Source organism: Prinia subflava, chromosome 11 (assembly GCF_021018805.1).
Source record: "Prinia subflava isolate CZ2003 ecotype Zambia chromosome 11, Cam_Psub_1.2, whole genome shotgun sequence".
Classification (NCBI taxonomy): domain Eukaryota; kingdom Metazoa; phylum Chordata; class Aves; order Passeriformes; family Cisticolidae; genus Prinia; species Prinia subflava.
Window position 1 is genome coordinate 23,087,209 of NC_086257.1, and position 20,852 is coordinate 23,108,060.

A 20,852-nucleotide genomic window follows, 5' to 3' on the forward strand; every position below is an offset into this window, starting at 1 on the left:
ATATCAAATAAAATGTTAATTGCCTTCAAGGATAAAACATGACTTTAGTGTAGTCCTTACGGGTAGAGTTTGGACATTCCTATTGACAGAAAATAATATTTATATGCTTGTATTTGTATACTCCAGGTGTGGTTCATAGAACTTCCTCTTTTAAATAGTTACTAGATATTGTCATTGCCTTAATTATGTTTGATAATGCAATGATCCTCTTGCACTGTCAGTAGCTTTTCAGATATTTGCAGAACTAAAATGGAGTTCACAGTTTGTATTAATAGTAGATTTAAGTAACCTTTGCCAGCGTGTTGCCAGATGGTGATTCAGGAATTTAGAGCACAGTTCCTTGGATGGGTGCAAAGCTCAGGAGCAGAAATATCACAGAGCAAAGATGAACCAAACCAAGAGCCAAGAGCAGCATTCTGGTTGTGGAGTAATTAAACTGCCTGGGTGGAAGAATAAAGAGGAAAAAGGGAGGCTTGGATATTATAAATGCGCATTAAAGACTGGAAATATTAATAATAAAAACGTGCCTTACCAGTGCGATTTGTGTTCCTTTCCTCAAGGGGTTCTGGACAAACTCATGTATTCCAAGACGCTTTGCCTGGATGCAGTGCAGAACTGGGGGAAGCAATATGATGTCCACAATCTTTATGGTTACTCCATGGCCATATCCACTAGGAAGTAAGGAATGCACCCCAAAATCCTGCAGAAGGGTTTCAGAACAGTGCATGACCTGTATTTTCCAAAGCCCCATGGGACCTGACTGCTAAAGGAACGAGATTCCTGGAAAATGCTGGGTTACTTCTGAGCCGCTTTAGCCAAGGCAAAATCCACAGCCTGGAGCTGGGAGGAAAAGCCACAAGCTGGTTGTCAGAGCTGTGTAAAGAGATTATTTCAAATGAGTACCTTGAGCTCTGCTAAAACACATTTCCAAAGGGATGACCCCATCCTTGGGAGGAATAATCAGTGCAAATTAGTATAAATCAGCTTTGTGCAGAGTTACCAATGTCTGTGTTGTCTTTTCCTCTGTGTGATCCCAGTCTCATTCCCTTCCAGAGCCATCGAGAAGGTGTTCCCAGGAAAGAGAAGCTTCCTCATCTCGAGGTCCACCTTTGCAGGATCAGGAAAGTTCACGGGGCACTGGCTGGGGGACAATTCAGCCACGTGGGACCAGCTGAGATGGGCCATCCCCGGAATGCTGGAGTTCAACCTCTTCGGAATTCCCTATGTAGGACACCAGTTCCTGCCATCCTTTCAAAACAGAACAGATTGTCTAACCAAGAAATCTCTGAATAACCACTTACACTGACACCTCAAAATTAACCCTCTTTAGGAATCTCCTTTGAACAGTCCTTTTCAATTATTGATTTTTTTGATTTAGGCTGTTTATTTTGATTTTTGTGGCTGTCAAAAAGTGGGTCACAAACTTATTATCTTATATATCCCAATCTACCTCTTATTTTAGTAATTTTTAAACACTGGTGAGGGATGTGAAACAATCCTGGCTAGAGACATCCACTTAGAAGGGAAATAGCCAAAATCCTTTTTATGATTTAAATTTGAATGGCTTTGAAGTTTCTTTCCCATTCTGGGCATATGATCACCAAATAGGAAGGTAAAATCTGGAAGAAGCAGAATGATGGGCAGTGTTAGTGAGGGGTCAGTTTAATTTCTTGGACAGCATAGCTGGATTTGAGAGAGGGAAGTTACAAATGTGTTGTACCTTTCAAGGTGCAGAAAACTGTACATCCAACACATTCTGATTTTTTAAAAATATTTTTCTTTTTAAGATCGGAGCAGATATTTGTGGTTTCAGTGATAACACCACAGAAGAACTTTGCAGACGCTGGATGCAAGTGGGAGCATTTTACCCATTTTCCAGGAACCACAACTGTGAAGGCTTTGCTGTAAGTTGTGTTTTCTGTTCAAAACTGCTTTGTGTCACACGACCACATTTCCTTTAATGTCACTTCTAATCCTCACCATCACTGACCAGTTTGAAAACAGAACCTTAAACTGTCTTTATGAAATTATAGATGGGAGAATTGTGCTTCATAGGGGTTAATTGAGAATGCATTTATTTGGCAACAGTTTTATGAATATTGGGTGCTGCTACCACCAAGGAGCACCGAGGTCAGTGTGAGCCACCAGGCCGACCCCTGGGAGCTCCTTGGCATGAACCTGCCTGCCAGGATGGATCCTGGAATAACCCTGATGGACAAGGAGGGGTGGGCAGGGCAAACAGCACAGAGGGACAGGACACAGGTCACAGCACCAGAAAGGAGAACCCAGAGCAGAGCAGCCCCACGGAACCCCAGCCCCTCTGAAACAGCTTTTCACACAAAGTGATTTTGAGAAACGTGGAAATAATGACAGTGGGTGTTTGTTTGCAGCATCAAGACCCAGCGGTGTTTGGACACAACTCCCTGCTGGTGAACAGCTCCAAGCACTACCTGAACATTCGCTACACGCTGCTGCCCTACCTGTACACGCTGCTCTACACAGCTCACACCCAGGGGCACACGGTGGTGAGGCCGCTGCTGCACGAGTGAGTCTGGCAGGTTTACAGCCAGGAACAAAAGTCTGATACATTTCATGTGGTTAGGGGACTTTCTAAACCTCTGTCCTGTGAAAATGCCAATTGGGATATTTGCAGGTGACTTCCCAATCCGTGAAACCCCATTTTGGCATAATCAGGGGATTTTTATATGGCATCCTTTAGTCACGATTGTGGGCAATCAGTCTCCTGAAACCTTGGGGTTACTGGTGATATAAATCACAAAAAAACACCCCAATTTCTGCTCTCTCCTTCACATTTATTCAGGTTCTACTCTGATGAAACCACCTGGAACATCGACAGGCAGTTCCTGTGGGGCCCTGGGCTGCTGATTTCCCCCGTTCTCGAGCCGGTAGGTTGGGCTGGTTTGGCTCTGTCTGGTAACCTTGGGCCATGCTGAGTCACCAGTTCCCTCTCCTTCATTTATTGCTCCCAGTGAGAGCCCACAGCACATCTTTACCCGTGCTGAACCAGAAAATCTTGCAGTTAAAGCCTGCTCCTGTTTTCCAGTCCTCTGTGGAGCCAAGGGTGTCTGCTCTGATATTCTGCTTTACCTCATCCTCACATCATCTCTGAATCTCCTTTGGCGTCAGCTTCTCTCTCTGCATTTCAGCTTCTCTGTGGTACAACGAGCACAAACAAAAAGATCGTGGCTTATTCTGTGGCAGAATCCTGTAAATAATGGTTTCTCCTGCCAGCAACACATTTGCCATGGAGAAACATAAAACATTTGTTAAATACAGAAAAGGGAAAGTGAAAATGAAAGGTGCCAGCCCCAAAATACACGGAAATAAAGAAGATGGAGAGATACTCGTGGATAGGAGCTGGTTCACTGGGTTTGAAGCTTTGGGTGGCCTCCAATGAGCTGCCACCTTGCAGAGCAGCAGTTCAGTCCCACCCCAGCAGCTCTGCAGAAATCGTGGGGGATTGTCCCTTCCCCCTGTGTGGGCACCACCCAAACACCAGGAAACAGCAAAGCCTGGAAATATCAATGGTTTTCTCACACTGAGCTGCAGCTTTATTGGAAAATCGAGTTTATCTGATTAAGTTGAAGCATGAAAGTTGTTTCTTTATTCACTTTTAGGGTGTGGAGACCACTCGTGTGTACTTTCCTGATGCAGAGTGGTACGAGTATGACACGGTAAGGAAGCGCAGGGATATTATGGGATATCACATCATTTTCTAAATGGGAATGTGATCAAAGCAAGGATTGTCAGCCTTGCTTTGGGGACAGACACGTGAAGGAAAGACTTTGGGGTTACTTGGGAGACAAGGGATGAAGGGTGGTGGGATAAGCACCAGAACTGGCTCCTCAAGAACGTGCTCAGATTATGACATTAGATCATAGTGATATTCAATTATTTTATTTTGTGTGTCTATTAACCCATAGATATTTACATAACTTGAGCTTTGTAAGCTTAAGAAAACCCTCCCAGCAGTGGGTAACACAAAATTCCTGTTCTCTTTTCATTCCTTGTCCATAAGGGTGCACCAGTCAATATTAAGAAAACCTGGCACGATTTGCACACCCCAGCAGAGAAAATGGGGGTGCACCTGAGAGGAGGATGCATTTTCCCTGCTCAGAAACCAAGCAACACCACAGTGGCAAGGTAGGAGCCCAAAGGGAACATTTTTAACATTTTTTTTTCCCCATAATGAGGCTGAGGACTTCTAGTTTACAAATAACAGCAGCCCATTGTATTTGGGATTTTTCACTTTGAAATGTGGGAATACCTGTGAGCCAAACCTTTAGTGATGAATTATTTGCATAGAAATTTGTAAACTCACCGGGTATTTTAATCCATTTGCACGAAAATGAAAGGAAACCAAGGATTAAACTCAATTAAGGCAGTTCTCCAAGGGTTGTGACCCTGTTGGGTGCTTCACCCTTACATGAACATGGAGGATGCATTAAGAGTGTTTAGGTGTTTGTTGTACACACAAATCTCTCTTTCCACAGCCGCAAGAACCCAATGGGACTCATAATTGCCCTGGATACCAACAACGAAGCCTCTGGGGATTTGTTCTGGGATGATGGAGAATCTACAGGTGAGCAGCCAGCAGCAGTGGAATAAAGATGGTAGGCAAAGATTTACCATGCTCAAATTTTGATGCTCCTGATGAAAAGAAGACACTGCTGCTACTTGCTCATAAATCAAATGGTTTTCATCACTTTTAAGCAAAAAACTGTGACTGTTCTTAATTTAAGACTGAAGTCGCAGTTTAATTTGACACAGGTAAAGAAAAAAGGCACAAGGCTCTGGTTTAAGGTCAAACCTCTGGTTTAAGGTCAAACCTCTAGTTTTCAGGAGAAATCTTTGGATTGTCAGGAGGTGACAGGGTTGTCCCATGGGATTTAGGCTGCCCACCCAGGGAGGTATCTGAACATCAACACTGGAAAACTCCATACATTCCTTTTTCCTGTGGGCTACACCAATTGTATCTCCCAGGAAAACTCCCAAGCCTCTGCTTTTTGGAATGTAGTGAAAGTCGGGGATGCTTTTAAGAAATAGAGCAGTGATTCAGCTGATTATTGCTGCCATCAATCCGGGAGCCTTGGGTGGCTGCTGTGCATGGGGGTGACAGCCCCACGTGCTCCTCTGGCCTGAAATAACAAAGCCATTACTGCCCTCACTGCTGTGCCAAACAAAGCAATAAAACATTTCCACGTTTTATGGCCTGCCCAAAACTTACAGGTTGCAGTTTTACAGGGGAACCATTTGCAATTTGCCTGTGGTGACAGGATTTGTCTTTTTGTATTTAGGGAAAAAAAAAAAAAAAAAAAAGCCAGATTTACCACACTTCGTATTTCTTTTTCCTGATCATGTGTGATTTCCTCTCTTATGGTTCCATGGCATTTATCATTATTATTATCATCATCACCATTATTTTTGTATGTGGAATCCTAATTTAGGTTATGTTATAGGATTAGCTTTGATCAAAACTTTTATATTTAAGACAAATTAAGAAATAACAGTAGAATTAAAAAAATCACTACATTTTAGAAGAGCTGATCTCAATGCATTTTTGTGGAAAAAATTAGATCTCCTGGGAGACTGGCCAAAGGAAGAAGAAAAAGGGACATTTCAGTTCCTCAGAGAAACATTAGTAAATATTTGAGTTGCTCAGTGCAGCTTTGAATGCAGTTTGATAATTAACAGTTTATTGGTCTCTAGCAGTGGCACAGTAATTTTATTCTTTTCTGCACTCCAGGTGTAACTCCTTTCTTTACCTTTTAGGTACAATTGAGAAGAAAGCCTACATTTACTATGAGTTTAAAGTTTCCAATGTAAGTATTTGATTTTAAATGATCTAATTTTAATTTCTGATTTTTCAGTATCTTTCAAGAGCATTCTTTTCTTTCTTTATTCTCCTGTAAGATTTGCTGGAAAACAAAATATTTGCTAAAGCCAAGAGGAATCATGTTCAAAATACTCTCATTTAACTGAGATGAAACCTGTTGGGTGTTTTTCTCCTAGTTAATACAAATATCTACCTAACTCATATTTCCTTCCACATAATAAACTCAGCAGCAATATTTACTGAACAAGAGAACTCTAAAGCATCAGAGGCATTTAAAACAGAGTCAAAAAGGAGAAGCATGGAGTGTTTGTGATTCTCAAAATAGTGGCACTGTAAAAAATATATATTTTTTTAGACTGTGAAAATACAGCTGAATGTTCCCAAAGAGTGAGGGAGACCCACCTGAGCCTGAGCCCTCAGAAACTACATCAAGGTTAAGTTTTATTGTGGTTTTTTAAGCTGACAGTGGATTTGCAGGGTTAATTGACATCAGGGTGGAGTCCTGATGGTGTTTCTATCCAATATTGACAGTAACTATCACATAACAAGGATTGCAAATAGCATGATAAAGTATTATTTCTACAATAATAACGATAATAATATTAATATTGGGTAAAGGTATTCATTCCTTTGCCATGATGCAAGAGCATGAACCAAGTGAGAGAATGCAGAGGAACACGAGTGAAGCACATGAATTGGTAATTTTTAAAATCATAATTAATCATAGAATCATTTGTAGATAAGACACCCAGGTTGCTGCTGGAGTTTGAAACCCCAGTAGCCAAATCATGACTTGACTGTGATGACATTTGAATTAACAATTAACCTCAATGTTCCCATGGAGGGCAATAAGGAAATTCTGCACACGTGTGACAGCCTTGGTGCAGCTCCTCTGCTTGGACTCTCAGTCTAAAAATAATTAATGACATGGAATAGGAAGGGGTATTTTTATATCAAGAGAGGTGAGAACCTTTGGTTGTTGGAACCCAGACGGGTGGAGTTTATCTGCCCTGTCACAGACCCACCCCGGGCTTTCTTTATTTCCCAAGCAAGGAAAAAAAGCTGAAACACAACCCTGAAAATTATCTTATACATGGTAGAAGAGCTTTATTACGATAATAACAAGCAGAGCAATAAATAATATGTGAGGAAAAAGATATTGGTTTATTTATGCTACAACGTGAAAGTCTTCACAGAAATAGATTGTTAAATCAGCAGGATGTTTTGCAGATGTTTAAAATAAGAATATGACCAGTATATTATTTTTCAGAATGTTCTACAAATGACTGCTACACACAGCAATTACGCTGATCCAAACAACCTGAAATTTGAGGAAATCAAGATATTGGGATTGCCCCAGGAAATAGCATCAGTGTCTGTGTCTCAGAACAACGTTGTGCAAGATTATGTCCCTAATGTCACCTATGATCCTGCTACAAAGGTAAAGCAATAACAGCAAAATGGAAAGAAAACATATTTAAAATTGCATTAACTTTATTTTATGTATTGCAAAGGACAGTACCCAGTGCTAATGTTGTTTCAATGAAATACAATGTGAATTTTATTACAGAATAAAAGTACAATTGCATTCAACTCCGCTGCATAAAGCTGCATCTAAGTTATGTTCACAATGCAGCAGACAGCTTATTTCATGTATTTATTCCTGTTTGCTTCCAAGGAAGCTGTGGGATTAACTCCATATTTTTAGAGTCTTAATTCTTCAGATTTCATTTGTAAAAATATCAGTTGTGTGTGTTTGTAAAAAGGAGACTGTATCAAATCTTACAAGATGGGATTCTGTGAATTTTCAATGTTTAAGTGTATTATTCTTAAGGACCAGCACCTCTTCTGACTGAAGGAAAGCTGGATGGGACGTGACATTTAATAACTCTTTATTGTTTCATATTTATAAGGTCGCTGTTATCAAAGGACTTCAGCTTGAACTGGGAAAATCTTACACAATCAAATGGACTCTAAATGCAAATGTCAATGAAAGGTTTGATTGTTATCCCAGCCCGGATGCAACAAGAGAAAAATGTGAACAACGTGGCTGTACCTGGGAAGTAAGTCATTATTTCTCTAAACTAATTAGACAAAAAAAAAAATCCAGAATAAAAGGTTTTCCTTTGTGGTTGTTACAGAATAAAAGTGGTCTGGGGGATTTGTCAGGTTTAAATTAAGTGGGAGCACAGGTCTCAGCTGGCCTGGACTGATGGATTTTATTTACCTCAGTAGCTGCCAACCATTTGGCAATTATATCAGGAGTAGAGGAAAAATGAGGATTTTTTAAAAATATGAACAGAAATGATATTAGAGTTATGAAAAAGTAGAAGAGCATCTTCATCTGCCCCTCCTGCCTCAGTGGCACCGTGGCCTGCAGGGCTCAGCCCCTTTGTGTCACCTTCACGGCCACTCAGGGTCATTTTCAGCCAAATTAACTCCTCTGGCTCTCAGTTTGAGAGGAAATCTTTGAATTCCACAAAAATCTCGATTCATTTGTTATCTTGTTTATATCTACATCAGGGAGCTATTTCCAAACCTTAATCTCTGACATGAAGTTCTTTAACACATGGTTTTATGTACTAATATTATTAATTATTAATAAACATGTGGGAGTAATATGGGCTGGCAAGGTTGAACTTCAGAGGATGCCTCCAACTAAATTATTCCCTGTTCTTCTGAAACTAAAATGCCTATTTTGGGCCTTTTCTATAGAAATGAAATCCAAAATTCTGTGCTGGCTGCTCCTGCACCAGCACCTGCTGAGGCACTTGGTGAACTGCTCTGGTTTTGTTGCACTGCTAAAAGAATTTTTCTTAATTTCAGACATTTGGAAATGTCAGGAGATCTCAGATGAGTAGGATGTTATTTTCACTGGATATATTAAAGATAATTTGTGTGAATAAAGCCAGTGGAAAGATCTGCTCTGATGTTGCCTGAGTATGAAATGGGTTTGGGGCACATCTCCTTGAAGGCTGCCAGAGAGCAATGGGATTAAAAGGGATGAAGCTTCAGGAATTTCCACCAGCCAAAATTAAACCACGCTGAGGGATTGATCTGAAGATCACAGAGATGGGGAAATTAAATCCATCTTCATTGCACGAGGATTCAGTTTCCTGACTGAACTATTTGTACAGCCTTCACTGCATGCCTTTATTATGCCTGAGTCAGTGTAGAGATTATTCTGTATTAGTTCTTTATTCAGGATTCCATTAATTCCACCCCCCAAATTCTACATTTGACACAGATCTGATAAAAACAGAATTCCATGCGAATACCTAATAAAAAAATTGACTTGCTGACCTGAAACTCCTTTCTGTCTGCACCAGGTGTCAGCAAATCCGGACATTCCCTCCTGCTATTACAGCTCTGGCAATCCTTACTCCATTGAGAGCGTCAGTTATTCCTCCTCTGGAATGGTGGCCAACCTCAAACTGGACAGCTCCAAGGTCAGGGCTGGCGAGAATGCCACTGCCCCCATCAGCACCCTGCGCCTGGAGGTGAAATATCACCTCAACCACATGCTGCAGTTCAAGGTAACGCCAGCCCACAACTCCCCCAATGTCTTATTTACGGAGATCCAAAGGGCTTTTTGTGGCCAAATTTATATTTCACAGACAGAGGCAGCCTTGTGTAAATATGTTCCTCCTTCTAACCAATTATTATTGCTCTTAGCTTGCATCTTTGTCTCATCCTAGCACTCAATTTTACAAAGAAATTACACAAATAAAAGGTATAATGTCAGTGTAATGTCAACCAGGAACTTTGAAACTGAAAGTATTTTGTTAATATGCAGGTAAATTTATCTGTAAGTGCTCTCATGACTCTACAGTTTTTTACATTCATCATTGCACTTCTGTCCTAAAACTTTCCATGCTCTGTTGTTTAACTGTAATTTATTGCCATGTTTTTAATAATATTGAGCTAAGTGGTCAGACATCAAAAACTAACTTCTATCTAGCTTCTAGCTAGAAGATACATAGATAAACTAACTTCTCTTCTAGCCTTCAAAATACAGAAAACCTGAAAAAGAATCTAAAAGTTGAGTAAAAGACAAACTAGGAAATTATTAATGATACTTGCAATATACACACCTATATTTTAAATATAATTGTATACTTTAAATTCATGTAGATGATTAGACGAGCCAGTCCTGATCCAAAATAAATCTTTAGGGTTCGTTGGTTGGGATTCTTTTCCTCCCAATGAAATCCTGTGGAGGCCCTGGTTCAAGAACACGCATTTGGAAGAAAATATCACCGCGAGCGTTTTAAAATTTACATCAGATTCCGATTTCAAACCTCTGGCTTTGATTAACTGACCCCATTTCTGCTTGACAGATCTATGATTACCAGACCCCACGCTACGAGGTCCCAGTGCCCCTGAACCTGCCCAGCTCCCCCGAGAGCTCCAGCCAGGAGCGGCTCTACGAGGTCGCGCTCCAGACCAAGCCCTTTGGGATCCAAGTGCGCCGCAGGAGCACGGGGACAGTCATGTGAGCCACTGCCACTCCTTGTCACTTTGTTCCACCCTTTTTTTGGCAGCTTTTCTCAGCCAAACCTTCTCTCTGTGCATGTGAAGGACACTGGCAGCCCTGAAGGCTTTGCCTCGTGCGATTCCCAAGCTGCTGGGAGAAAAAATGGTTTTTCTACATCTCCTAAAAATTCCTTAGGTGACCACAGCCCTGAGCACTGCTCATTAAAGATTGGCCATTTGGGTCAGTTTGGGGGAAAAAAAATACAAGGAAGTATTGTCCTAGCTAAACTTGAGATGGGTTTTGTAGTACGACAGATGAGTCTGGCAGGAGCTTCATTTTTCCTTCATTAAGTCAGAGTTAGAACACAGAGAACAGCAGAGTGTGTTATGTTTTTATTCAAAAAACAAGTTTTATTTGATTTTTTTAAAGTACTCAAAACTTAATTGCAAGTTGAGTTTCTTTCTGCCAACCAGAATAATAATTCAACCTGCAATTGAAGCTCCTGGAACAATGAAATTCTCTGGCAGAGCTCACCAGGCTGCAGTTTGATTTCTAACTGGAAAGATGCTGATTTATAATAAATGTGACCTGTGAATGCAATTTCAGTGTAATCTGCACAGAAAGTTCAGTGAACTGTAAAAAGCACTTTATTTACTATTTTCTGTGTGTCTCCAGTGCTCTATCTGGGAGGAAAATAGGATTGCAGTGTCCTGAAATGCATTTTCTCACTAAATTGCCAAAATACGAACACAACTTGCAGTGCACGATGCCTGTGCACGATTCCTCTCTGACAGACACAGAGGACTTTGTGTCCCTAAACTCTTCACCAATTCTTAGACACATTTCATGTGCTTTAAGTTCCCTTGATAACCACAACGGTTTTAGTCCACTTTTACTGAAGACCGAGATTTCCAGAGAAAAAAGAGTGGCCCAAAAGAAAATGTCTGTCAGAAACACAGCCCTGAGGACGCTCTATTCTAATTTTCCCTTTCCTCTTCCCCCTTCAGCTGGAACTCAGCCCTGCCCACCTTCACGTTCAGTGACATGTTCATTCAGATTTCCACCCGCCTGGCATCCCAGTACATCTACGGGTTTGGAGAGACTGAGCACCCCACCTTCCGACACAACATGAGCTGGCACACCTGGGGAATGTTCACCAGGGACCAGCCTCCAACTGTAAGTGGGCAAAGAAGAAGAAAATCTGATTTATTTTTTGGTTTTTTGGGTTTTTTTAACCAATGAGTACAGAAATGTTCAGCACGATTTTAAAATATTCAGTGGATGTCTGCTGGTACTGGGCATTGGCTCTGACCATATTTATCACAGGTTACAATTTAGATGGTGTCTCCATGGCAAAGGTCTTCTGTAAACCCATTATTTGTGACCTGCAAGAACAATGTGAGGAGCTCAGGCCCTCAGTCAGATGTTGGAAGGTGACAGATGGCTCAGGAGTAACTTTTTTTTATTCTTCTCATCTCATTGTTTTGAAAATTAGACATGAGTCAGAACAATTCCTGTTGCTTGGGGATTAATTTAGTACTTACACAGCTAAAGCAGAAATCTTATCTCTGTTTATTTGTCTTGTTTCCTACAAGACAGCAAATTTCCAATTATCAGGGAATGGCCAACAAAACAGCAGCAGCTAATTACAGCTCTAACTTGCAGTTCAGGCTGGAACACATTTTGAGAAAATTAAATATAATGTCACCAGCACCTCTGAGCACGCAGACACCTGGTTCTGTTGGCAAAGAAGGGAAAGTTTTGTCCTGGGGAAGCACCTCCTCATTAGTGAAATTTAAGTTCAGCAATGCCTTTGCTTTCCTTCCTGCCTGAGCAGTCTGGACAAGCCTGACAAATTGTGACGTTCCAGGTGACCTTCTGCAGGTCTGTTTTGTGGTCAGGTAGGGTTTAGGTGTATAAACTGAAAGTTTATTTGCTATGTTTGCCACTTGTCTCGTCTTATATTAAATTTATTACTAAATGCTAATAAGCAAATGTTTGCAATGTTTCCCTAGTAAAATGTATTTTATTTTATTTGCAGTACAAGCTGAATTCCTATGGTTTTCAGCCATTTTATATGGCTCTTGAAGAAGATGGCAATGCCCATGGGGTTCTCTTGCTTAACAGCAATGCGATGGGTAAGAAAACCTTCACTTTATTTCACAAAATTGTGAAATGGTCTGGGTAGGAAGGGACCTTAAAGCTCAGCCTGTTCCACCTTCCACTATCCCAGGCTGCTCCAGCCTGGCCTTGCACACTTCCAGGGATCCAGGGGCAGCCACAGCTTCTCAGGGTCTCACCCCCTCTCACAAGGAATGATTTCTTCCCAATATCCCATCTAATGTCCCATCTTCTCTGTCAGTTTGAACCACTCCCCACTGTCCGGTCCCTCTAGGCCTTTGCACGTTGTCTCTCCCCACCCTCCTCAGTGTGTTCCATTTTCCCAGTCCGTGTTTTGCACTGGTGGCAAACCCAGGCATCCTTCCCTCACCTCCTTCCCTCCCCTCCCAGATGTGACCTTCCAGCCCACCCCTGCCCTCACCTACCGCACCATCGGAGGGATCCTCGACTTCTACATGGTTCTGGGCCCGACTCCCGAGCTCGTGGTCCAGGAGTACACTCAGGTAGGAGCCCTGAGCAACGCTGGGCTTTGGGGGGTTGCCTTGGTTTCTCTCCCTCTCCTCACCTCCTCATCCTCCCCTGTTTTCAGCTGATTGGGCGCCCAGTCATGCCGGCCTACTGGTCCTTGGGATTCCAGCTGTGCCGCTACGGCTACGCCAACGACTCGGAGGTGGCCCAGGTGGTGGAGGAAATGAAGGCGGCTCGGATTCCCTACGTACGTTGGGAAAAAACAACACTGGAGCTTTTGGCTTCGTGGCATTGACTAAATCCACTTAGACACCAAAGCAGTAACCAACCACAAAAACCCCGCTGCGGTAGAGAAGAGCAGGTTTTGTGCCACGGACTCTGGGCCGTGTTAAAAGCTGCCTTATTTTCTTCCTTATGCACACCAAAGAATGACAGGAAGGAGCAGTGATGAAGGAAAACCAACAAGGAAAAAAATGAAGCAGCATAATCTCATTGCCATAATGCTCCGTGTCAAGTCAGCTGTGATTTGGCCCGGGTTGTTGTTGGGATAGTAGGAATAGCGCCTTGGTCTAACAAAATTATGCTATAAATTGGATGTGGCTTCATTTTAAATATAATATCAGTGTTTCAATAGAGAACTGTTATTTCCATTGTTTCCTTGTAGCTATGGAAATACAGGTGCAGTTTCTGTGTATACACATATGGATAAATCCATTTTTTTCTCTATTTTGCATAAATTTCTCCTCTCAGTTTAGACACAGCAGTGAAAGGTTTATTTTGGTTTGGACCTGCTCACATATTGTGTAATATTCATTTAACAACTTCAGCCTGAGGTTACCACTGCTTCTGATTTTACACATCAAAAGTTCCGTGTTTTACTTATTTTGGCCGATTTTCAATATTTGGCAAAAGAAGGGGAGAAAATAATTTAAAATTAATTGGGGTTTTTGTTGTTGTTTTGATTTTTTTTTTTTTTTTCACTGCAGGATGTCCAATACACGGATATTGACTACATGGACAGGAACCTGGACTTCACCCTTTCCCCACGTTTTGCTGGATTACCAGCTCTGGTCAACAAAATCAAAGCAGAAGGAATGAGATTCATCATTATCCTGGTCAGTTCGGAATATAGCTTTTAAATTCCAAAGTAGCATCACAAAATGAAGAATATATTCAATGTGAGTTTTGAGCATAAGGGTAAAAGTGTTTCTCATTGTAGGATCCAGGCATTTCTGGGAATGAAACCAATTATCCTCCCTTCGACAGAGGTGTGACTGAAAATGTCTTCGTACAGTGGCCTAATTCCCAAGAAATTTTATATTCCAAGGTACTGTCCAAGGAAGAGTATTTAAACCTGTGTGTTGTTGATGCTCGGTTTGTATTTAGTGCAATTTGATTATTTTAAATATTCTTTGTCCTTTTAGGTGTGGTCGTTTCTTCCCAATGTCCAAATCAACGAGTCATTGCCTCATGAAGAGCTAGTAGAGGTAAATACTGACATGGGTTGGTTCTGGACTCAAATACAAACATCAATCAATTAAAACAGAAGCAAGCTCATTGATAAATCTGAATAAGTTGCAGAAACTGGTTAAGCCTTCCTATAAGCCAAAAAATTTAGTGAACAAGCAATTAGAGGTTTTTCATTTTTTTTTTTTTTTAATTCCAGAATTTTAACTATGGAGTACCTTCAGTCCCCTTACCTGTCCTGCTTTCCTTCTGTTTTTCAGAAGTATGTATCACACTGTGCTTTCCCAGACTTCTTCCGCAATTCCACGGTGGAGTGGTGGAAGAGGGAAATCCGGGAGGTCCACGACAATCCCGACCCCGCAAAAAGCCTCAAGTTTGATGGCCTGTGGACTGTAAGTGTGGAAATGCATCTGATTTCTGCATTGTTGTTCTCTCCTGACACCAGTGGAGAGGGCCCTAATTCCTAATTCCCGGTATCTGCACTGCTCTGGCAGAAGAATCCCACGTTAAATTCCCACTAAGAGAACGTTGGTGTTGACCATCCTGGAGGTTGTTCCCTTAAAACAAAGAATTGCTGAGTCACAGAATAGTCTGGGTTGGAAGAGATTTTAAAAATCTTCTATTCCCACCCCCTGCCATGGCAGGGACACCTTCCACTATCCCAGGGTGCTCCAATCCCTGTCCAACCTGGCCTGGGCCACTTCCAGGGAATCCAGGGGCAGCCACAGCTTCCCTGGGCACCCTGTGCCAGGACCTGCCCACCCTCCCAGGGAACAATTCCTTCCCAATATCCCATCTAATCTTGCCCTCCTTCAGCTCAAGGCCTTCCCCCTTTTTCGGGCACTCCATGCCCTCGTGGAAAGTCCTTTTCCTGCCTTTTTGTCAGCCTCTTTATGGAATGTGGGCTGTCCAACTGAGACTGCAGCTGCAACGCTGCTTGTGTGTAATTCAGAATTGATGGTGTTCTGCAGCAATCTAAGGGGTTTTGCTCTGTGTTTTTAGGACATGAATGAACCAGCAGCTTTTATGAATGGCGCCATGGGTGGCTGTAGGAACGACCTCCTAAATAATCCCCCCTACATGCCTCGTAAGTCTGAGCCCTCCTTAAAACAATTTTAGGTTTTGCTGGTTCCTGCATAAATTCTTATCTGGTATATGGGGTATAAAAGACAAAATAAGGATGGGTTTATAAACCCACAACTCCTCACTGAGCGTGGCCCTTTATTCCTGAGATTATGGGAACACTGCAAACCCAGATATTTCAGTAGGAGCTGTGCAGCACTTTGCAAAAATAAAGTTCTTTCCAGCTTCTTGCTGCATATGGATTTTGATCCCTATTTTGTGTCTAAGTTCTTTGCTTGAGGCATGGCAGAGAACTGAGCTCTCTGTTTTGCAGTTTTCTCAGATGAATAATGCAATTAATTAAATATTTAGAAAATATCCATGTGTCTCCTCTCATTACCATTTATGTGAGCAGTCAAGTGCTTGAAACGCTTCGCTTTCTTAGCTTGGCTTTCCTGAGGTACTGGTGTAAATAGTACTAATTAGGAATTATTTATTAATGGTTTATTAGCATACTCACTGCTTACTGTTGTATTCAGGTTTCATGGGTGGTTTCTCAGGAATTTCCAGGAAATTAATATTCAGACAGAGATCGTACCCCCACCACACCCATTTTTCTGTTTGTGTGGTTAGTGTGACAGCATTTAAAAATATTTATTTTCTGATATACTCTGTTTATTCTTTGAGCCTCTGTAGTAAGAGGATCTGTAACTGAACTATTAAAACATTCCCAGGCCCAGATACCTGCACAGGAATATTGGAAACGTTCCATTTTGGAAATGCTATTTTTATAGTTATAAATAAATAAGTGACAGCATAAAGAGGCTGAATGCCTAACAGATTATGAAAATCACGAGAAAGCAGCTCAAAGTGATTAATACATGCTTACTATTAATAATAAATACATTTCTTCCCTTTCCACAAGATTTGGGATACAGGTCGACAGGATTAATCCACAAAACTCCGTGCATGGAAGGTCAGCACTACCTGGCAGACGGGACCCCGGTCAGGCACTTCGATGTCCACAGCCTTTATGGGTGGTCCCAAACCAGAGCCAGCCTGGCGTAAGTGCTGCCCCCAAAACTCCCCAAATGGATGCTCCGTGCCCCCATTCCCAGGGCCAAAACTCACACTGGTTAATTTAAGATGCCTGAGTGATCTCTGTCTTCACTCTGACCCATCTGGGTTTTCAATCCAGCTCCAAGAGTGTTGTTAATTGTTTTAAGGACAGCATGAAAATAACGACGTGGGCTCTCAGCAGCTTATAGCAGAGATTAGAGTGATGTTTATTCTTCAAAATCCTCCTTTTTAGACAGTTCCCAAAGAGTAAAGTTTCATTGATTGGCAAACCAACGCAAGAACAACCAAGTTAGGAACAATACCCCACGACCATTTCTTGCAAGTAAACAACAAGTTAGAAAACACCACCTGCAAAGGTTGTTTTCCCTCTCCAAGGACTGTTTGAATTCCTCCTGGTGGTTTCCCAGATCAAAGTGAGAAAGCCCTGTGCTTGACTTTCCCACAGGCTCAAGCTGGTGTCTGAAGCCTGAAAATATCTTATTTGCCCACTGTCCTTTCCCATACAAGAGGAGCTGGATGCTCCAAGGGCTGGGCAGCTGCTGGAGTTATTCCAGCCAGGAATCCCCTCTGTGATGCACGAAGGGTGGTGGGAGCAAAGCTGCAGAGAAGCTGAGGGGGGTTTGAGCAGGGCTGGGCTGAGGCTGTGCTTCCACAGCTCCAATAAATCCCCTCTGCACATCACTACTGTAATTAAAACATCGCACATTTACTGTGTCTGGGTGTTGCTGGGCTCGCCTGCTTTGCTCTGGTTTCCCTCACTCCTCACACCCAGAGAGGGAAAATGAAGACAGGTTTTCAACTGTACGAATTTCAGAAGGGCTCGATTATGTTCTCTGTTTAAAATGAAGTGAAAAGCGGGAATGGTGACTTTTAAAATGCAAAGTGTGAGTGCAAAGCTTTACTTTGAAGCATTTCTTTCCCCGGTTCCAAGGCCATTATCTCTGCCTCTGGATTGTCCCCAGCCTGCTTTAGATAATGCCTGATCTCATGATAACAGAGCCGGGCTCCTTCATTTGCAACTCAGCCAGTGAGCAAGGCACATTTTCTGTGCACATCTTAACCTTAAAGCCCTTGGTAACTTTGATATTACCATACAGGGAGAAAATATCTGGGCTGTTTGGATTTGGGAGAGGATGCAGCGTGCCAGTGAGCCCTGCCAGTCGAGGCAGGGGTGAAATTGCTGACAGGACAGGAGGGAATGTCTGATCCCTGTGCTGTCAGCCCCGTCTGATGGGATCTGGGCATCACAAAATGTGGTGGGCTGGGCCCTGGCTGAGCTCCAGGTGCCCATCAAAGCCCCTCCAACTCTCCCTCCTCAGCTGGGGAGAGGAGAGAAAGTATAAAGAAAGATTCATGGATTGAGATAAGGACAGGGAGAGACCACTGGGCAACGACTGTCAAGGGCAAAACAGCTCAGTTGTGGAAATCAGCTTAATTTACAATCAAATCAGAGAGGATGATGACAATTAAAACCAAATCTCAATTCCCCCAAGTCTTCACTTTTTTTTCAAATTCATTCCCCGTTTTCTACCTGCTCCCCAGCAGAGGCAGAGAGGATGTGGAGCAGGGGTTGCAGTCAGTCCATCACACCCTCTCCCTGCTGCTCCTTCCTCTCCCCCCTCTCTTCCCCTCCTCCTCTCTCCAGGGCTCCACATCTTCCTGCCAGGATCCAGCTCCAGCACAGGCACACACAGAGCTCACAGCTTCCTTGGGGCATCCCAAGGGCTCACAGCTTCCTTGGGGCATCCCAAGGGCTCACAGCTTCCTTGGGGCATCCCAAGGGCTCACAGCTTCCTTGGGGCATCCCAAGGGCTCACAGCTTCCTTGGGGCATCCCAAGGGCTCACAGCTTCCTTTGGGCATCCCAAGGGCTCACAGCTTCCTTTGGGCATCCCAAGGGCTCACAGCTTCCTTGGGGCATCCCAAGGGCTCACAGCTTCCTTGGGGCATCCCCCTGCTCAGGTGTGGCTCCTCCAGGGCTGTAGGTGGATCTCTGTCCCTCTGCTGCAGGGACACGCCAGCTCCCGAGCCTGGAGCATCTCCTGACCCAGCAGTGCTGCTGCTCCCACACATCCTCACCCCCAGCTCCAGTTGGGAGCTGCATTTTCCCTTATTCCTATTATCCCAAAATCACTCAGGGCTGCTGATGGGCTCAGCCAGGGGCAGGTCCCTCTATCAGAAAGGAGGAAACTTCAGGAGTTTCTCACTGGAGCTGCCCCTGCCACAACCTTGCTGTGCAAACCCAGGGGAGTAGACAAGAATTTGATAGGGAAAGGAATATTGCCATAGTTTCTGTGTTTTAAGTATGAACTGAAATATTCTCCTCTCTTTTGCAAGGCACTGCAACAGAAATCACTACAATAAATCTCACAGCTCACACAGATATTCTCACACTGGAAATTTATGGCAAATGTTATCTACAAAATATAGATGTACATATATTTCGCTCCCAAATTTATTTTTTGGCAGTAACTGAAGGGGTACTTGTGAAACTGAAGAAATGCAATAATTTATTTGGATACTAAACCATCCAAACAGAAAGATTATTTGCACACAAAACTCACAGAAGGCTGTAACTGGAAAGTGAACATCAGTATTTTATGTAACCTGGTGTCATTTCAGTTCTCCATCCATTAGACACAGAAACTTTGGGATATTGCCTTGGTGCTGTTATTTCATAATGAGGTTTTGCATAGCCAGAGCCCTTATTAGTGAATACAGGAACTGTTTGGAGGTAAATTCAGCCTTTGTGACCTGAATAATTGTTTTTCATGGATAGAGCTGTGGAGCTGCAGGCCTGAGCCTCCAGCCACAGAACGCTCAGGTCCTGCTCATCCCTGAGCAGTTCCACACATGAAATTTTGAAATTTTAGCTGCCATTTCCAAAGCATGATTGACACAGGGAAAGCAAGCAGAGAATTAAAGTGTTGGACAGTATGTTACAAAGGAATAAAAGATCCTAGAAAAGTCACTGTTTGTCTTGGAGGAAATAATTTGGCACTGACTTAATTGCGGCAATTATTTAAGTGACTTGTGTGTCTTTGCTGTAATTATGGTGTCACTAAAGCTGCAAATCCTATAGAAAAATAAGCAAATAGTGCCTTATTGAAGCAGCAGTTCAGGCAATCATGGTGGTGCTCACATGGGGGAGCAGTGGGATTTAATCAGGGTGATTTTCTGACTAATATTCATATTGATATCCTGTCACCTTGGTCTTTCAGAAGGGACTGCAAATCCCTGACTCCTTTTTTATTTCAGCACCTTTTAGTCAACTAATCCTGAGAGGTCCAATATTCCTGCTACCTCTGTTTCCACTCTTGTGAGCCTTTTGTTTTGATTGTTGCTAAATTATTTCCAACTGTTGCTTCAAGCTTTCAGGTACTTTAAGAAATGAATGATGTGCCCTCACACACATGGTGGAGCCCTTAGAAAATGGGCTTAGAAAAGTTTTGCTTCGTTCCTCTTTTCCCACAGAGGAGTTAACCTGAGCTGGAAAACTCCTTTTTCATCCCTCCTTGTTTGCCAGTTCTCTCTGCAGCTGCAGGTTGGCCAGCTTTACTGGGATTGTGTCTGGATCTTATTGAATTGCCATAAAAAGCACGAATGGATTGGATGTATATGATATAGCCCTTCACTAGGATAATATAAACCCACGTTTTTCTTTTCAGTGATGCCTTAAGTTTTCCCTTCCCTGTATCCCAGCCCCTGCACTGCCCAGGGGCAGCTCTGAGCTCACACTCAGGCTCACTCAGCTCTGCACACAGCAGGGACACAAAACAAATCCTTCTCCTGCTGCACACCAAGGACAGCTGGGACAAGGGTTCAGCCCCAAAGCACAAACAAGGGGGGCTGAGGGAGGAACAAGAAGGATGGGACTGCATCACCTGGGGCTGCAATGGGACAATTCAACCCCAAAATGCAAATGGACCAAAACTGATCCAAGTGTGAGACCTGGTGACCCTTTGTCCATTTTGTGCCCATTTTGGGTCCATTTTGTGCCCATTTTGGGTCCATTTTGTGCCCATTTTGGGTCCCCCTTGGGTGCAGCCCTGGCCAGGCTCTTGTCCTGCCCCAGGTGTGTCCTAAAGGCCTTTCAATAAATCTCTGCTTTATTCTCCAGCTCTGCCCAGTCTCTGTTCCAGGTCAGAGAACAAGGGACATGGACCCTTGAAGGAAGCACATTCTAACTTTGCTTTCTCTGAATCAAACTCCGCAGATTTCCCCTCTGTGCTGTTTGGATTTCAATGAGCTGCAGCAGGGCCAGAATGGAGATCTGATGTCAAACACACTTTATTGGCAGCTCTTAGATGATGAACTCTTG

At 42.8% G+C, this 20,852-nt stretch overlaps 1 protein-coding gene across 1 annotated transcript in view; it reads left to right on the plus strand.

Moving 5' to 3' along the window:
• The window catches only part of SI (sucrase-isomaltase), a 43,592-nt gene that overhangs the window by 13,982 nt on the left and 8,758 nt on the right, over positions 1–20,852 (plus strand). Inside the window, exons 14-36 of the mRNA XM_063408487.1 lie at positions 561–678; positions 1,054–1,225; positions 1,788–1,904; positions 2,391–2,545; positions 2,822–2,906; positions 3,639–3,695; positions 4,040–4,164; positions 4,515–4,603; positions 5,794–5,843; positions 7,128–7,298; positions 7,771–7,920; positions 9,187–9,393; positions 10,198–10,352; positions 11,342–11,510; positions 12,376–12,472; positions 12,846–12,958; positions 13,045–13,170; positions 13,910–14,038; positions 14,143–14,250; positions 14,348–14,410; positions 14,651–14,782; positions 15,393–15,477; positions 16,378–16,516. Coding sequence (XP_063264557.1) covers positions 561–678; positions 1,054–1,225; positions 1,788–1,904; positions 2,391–2,545; positions 2,822–2,906; positions 3,639–3,695; positions 4,040–4,164; positions 4,515–4,603; positions 5,794–5,843; positions 7,128–7,298; positions 7,771–7,920; positions 9,187–9,393; positions 10,198–10,352; positions 11,342–11,510; positions 12,376–12,472; positions 12,846–12,958; positions 13,045–13,170; positions 13,910–14,038; positions 14,143–14,250; positions 14,348–14,410; positions 14,651–14,782; positions 15,393–15,477; positions 16,378–16,516 — 2,812 coding nt within the window. The remainder of the gene's footprint in view (positions 1–560; positions 679–1,053; positions 1,226–1,787; positions 1,905–2,390; positions 2,546–2,821; positions 2,907–3,638; positions 3,696–4,039; positions 4,165–4,514; positions 4,604–5,793; positions 5,844–7,127; positions 7,299–7,770; positions 7,921–9,186; positions 9,394–10,197; positions 10,353–11,341; positions 11,511–12,375; positions 12,473–12,845; positions 12,959–13,044; positions 13,171–13,909; positions 14,039–14,142; positions 14,251–14,347; positions 14,411–14,650; positions 14,783–15,392; positions 15,478–16,377; positions 16,517–20,852) is intronic.